Below are 2770 nucleotides of genomic sequence, written 5' to 3'. Positions count from 1 at the left end.
ATGCCGATTGAGGAGTTTCTGGAGTGGATCTCTGAAGTGGAGAGGTTCTTTGATATGATGGAGGTTCTTGAGGAACAAATGGTGAAGTTGGTGGCGTTTCGATTGAAGGGAAGTGTAGCTGTTTGGTGGGATCAATTGCAGATTAATAAGAGGAGGCAAGGGAAGGCTGTTGTTAGGGTTTGGAGGAAGATGAAGCAACTAATGATGGCCAGGTTCTTACCACCAAATTATGAACAGTACTTGCTTCAACTCTACTAGAATTGCTATCAAGGTAACAAAATGTTTTGAATATAATGCTGAATTTAATAGGTTGTCTGCGTGCAACAATTTGGTTGAATCTGAGATGCAAAGGGTAGCTAGATATTTAAATGGGTTAAGGCCATCTTTGAGAGAGAAGATTGGGCTGCAAGTTATATAGACTATTGATGAGGTTTTTAACCTAGTCTTGATGGTTGAGTTGATAGAGAAACCATGGGGAATATGAACCAGAGGTGCAGTATTACAGAGTCCTCTTACTCTTCCTATAAGGGAACTAGCTCACAAGCACCAGCGGCTAGTCCAACATCGGTGACTAAACGTAATACAGTGCCTACAACATAGAGAACTCAGGCTGCAGAAGGAGATAGTAGCAGGGTTCAAGGTGGAGCCAAAAATACTAATCCTAATCCAAACCCTTATATAAAGGCAGCCCCAATTAAGTGCTATCGGTGTAACAAACCAGGGCATAAGTCAAATGAGTGTTTTGATAGGAGGCCAGTTAATGTAGCAAAGTATGAAGAAGATGAGGATAAGGAGGGGGCTGGTGTGGATGAAAAGTATGAGGGTGCTGAGTTTGCTGAGGAGGAAGGTGAGCGAGTAAACTGTGTGGTGCAGAGGATTCTGTTATCACTCAAATAGGAGGATACCTCGCAGCGTCATAGTATTTTTAGATCGCATTGCACCATTAACTAGATGGTGTGTGACCTTCTTATTGATAGTGACAATTATGAGAATTTTGTGTCCATGAAGCTAGTAGAGCATCTGAAATTGCCTACATGGAAGCATCCCCATCCTTATGCTATTGGGTGGATTCAGAAGGGTCCTACAGTGAAGGTAGAAGAGGTGTGTCACATTATTCTTTCTATTGGCAAGCAATATCGTGATGAGGTTTTATGTGATGTTATAGATATGGATGCTAGTCATGTGCTTTTAGGTAGGCCTTGGCAGTCTGATATGGATATGACTTACAAGAGAAGGGATAATATTTGTCTGTTTAAATGGGGTGATCATAAAGTGGCGATAATTCCTTCCAAGGGGCGTTCTATTCCATTACCTAAGGCTGCTAAGGTGGAAGGGAGTTCTTTTCTGACTATTACTTGTTCTGAACATGACATTGCTGTAGAGTATAAGAATGTGGGAGAAATGCATGCCTTAGTGGTGAAGGCATTGGTTGTGAGTCAGTCAGAGAATGAGGAGGAGTATGCAGAGTGTCTAGAGGCAATCCAGCCACTGTTAGCTGAGTTTGGTGATCTGTTTTCAGATGATTTACCAGATAGCCTTCCACCAATGAGGGAATTTAGCACTAGATTGATTTTATTCTTGGGGCTAATCTGCCTCACTATATATTGAGTCATAAGGAGAATGATATTCTAAGGGAAAAGGTTGAGGATTTGCTGCGGAAGGGATTTATTAGGTAGAGCATGAGTCCTTGTGTTGTTCCAGTATTATTGGTGCTTAAGAAAGATGGTAGCTGGAGGATGTGTGTGGATAATCATGCCATTAGTCGGATCACAATTAAGTATCGTTTTTCTATTTCATGATTGGATGATATGCTTGATCAATTATGGGATTCAAAGGTGTTTTTGAAAATTGATCTTCGTAGTGGCTACCACCAGATTCGCATTCATAAGGGAGATGAGTGGAAGACAGCTTTCAAAACTCGGGATGGCTTGTTTGAGTGGATGGTTATGTCATTTGGTTTTTCCAATGCTCCTAGCATATTCGTGCGTGTTATGAATCGGGTATTGAGGCCTTTTGTGACTAAGTTTTTGGTTGTTTACTTTTGATGATATACTGATTTATAGCAAGACAAAAGAGGAGCACTTGCTGCATTTGTGGGCTGTCTTGGCAATGTTGCAAGAAAACAAACTATTTGTGAACTTGAAAAAGTGTAGTTTTATGACAGACGAGTTGATCTTTCTTGGATTTTTGATCAGTTCAGAAGGTGTTCATGTGGATGAAGACTAGGTCAAGGCAATTAGAAAGTGGGCAGCTCCTAAAAATGTTAGTGAGGTCCGCAATTTTCATGGACTTGCTACATTTTATAAGAGGTTTATCCTAAATTTCAGCACTATTACTAGCCCTATTACGAAGTGCTTGAAGAAAGGCAGGTTTAATTGGGGAAATGAGGCTGAAAAGGCTTTTGCCTTAATCAAGGAGAAATTGTGTACTGCACCAATATTAGCCTTGCCTAACTTTGAGAAGCCATTTGATGTGGAGTGTGATGCAAGTGGTACAGGAATTGGAGTTGTTCTTTCTCAGGGTGGTAGATCAATTGCTTTTTTTAGTGAGAAGTTGAGTAATGGCAGGATGAAATGGAGCACTTATGACCACGAGTTCTATTCTGTGGTGCGGGCATTGAAGCATTGAGAGCCTTATTTGATGCAGGTTGAGTTTGTTTTATATATGGACCATCAAGCTTTGAAGTTCATTAATAGTCAGAAGTAGGTGGAGAGTAGACATAATAGATGGACTGCATTTTTGCAGAAGTTCCCATTTGTTATCAAGCACA

The 2770-nt window shown here is 40.6% G+C and overlaps 1 protein-coding gene across 1 annotated transcript; it reads left to right on the top strand.

Moving 5' to 3' along the window:
• The first annotated feature begins 951 nt into the window (after positions 1 to 951).
• LOC120003573 lies at positions 952 to 1608 on the top strand. The gene has a single exon (XM_038852592.1). It carries the CDS (start codon positions 952 to 954, stop codon positions 1606 to 1608), a length of 657 nt encoding a protein of 218 aa, XP_038708520.1.
• The last annotated feature ends 1162 nt before the right edge of the window (positions 1609 to 2770 follow it).

Source organism: Tripterygium wilfordii, chromosome 8 (assembly GCF_013401445.1).
Source record: "Tripterygium wilfordii isolate XIE 37 chromosome 8, ASM1340144v1, whole genome shotgun sequence".
NCBI lineage: Eukaryota > Viridiplantae > Streptophyta > Magnoliopsida > Celastrales > Celastraceae > Tripterygium > Tripterygium wilfordii.
Note: the sequence above shows the minus strand (reverse complement) of the source record. Positions and strands in the feature narration are given on the sequence as shown.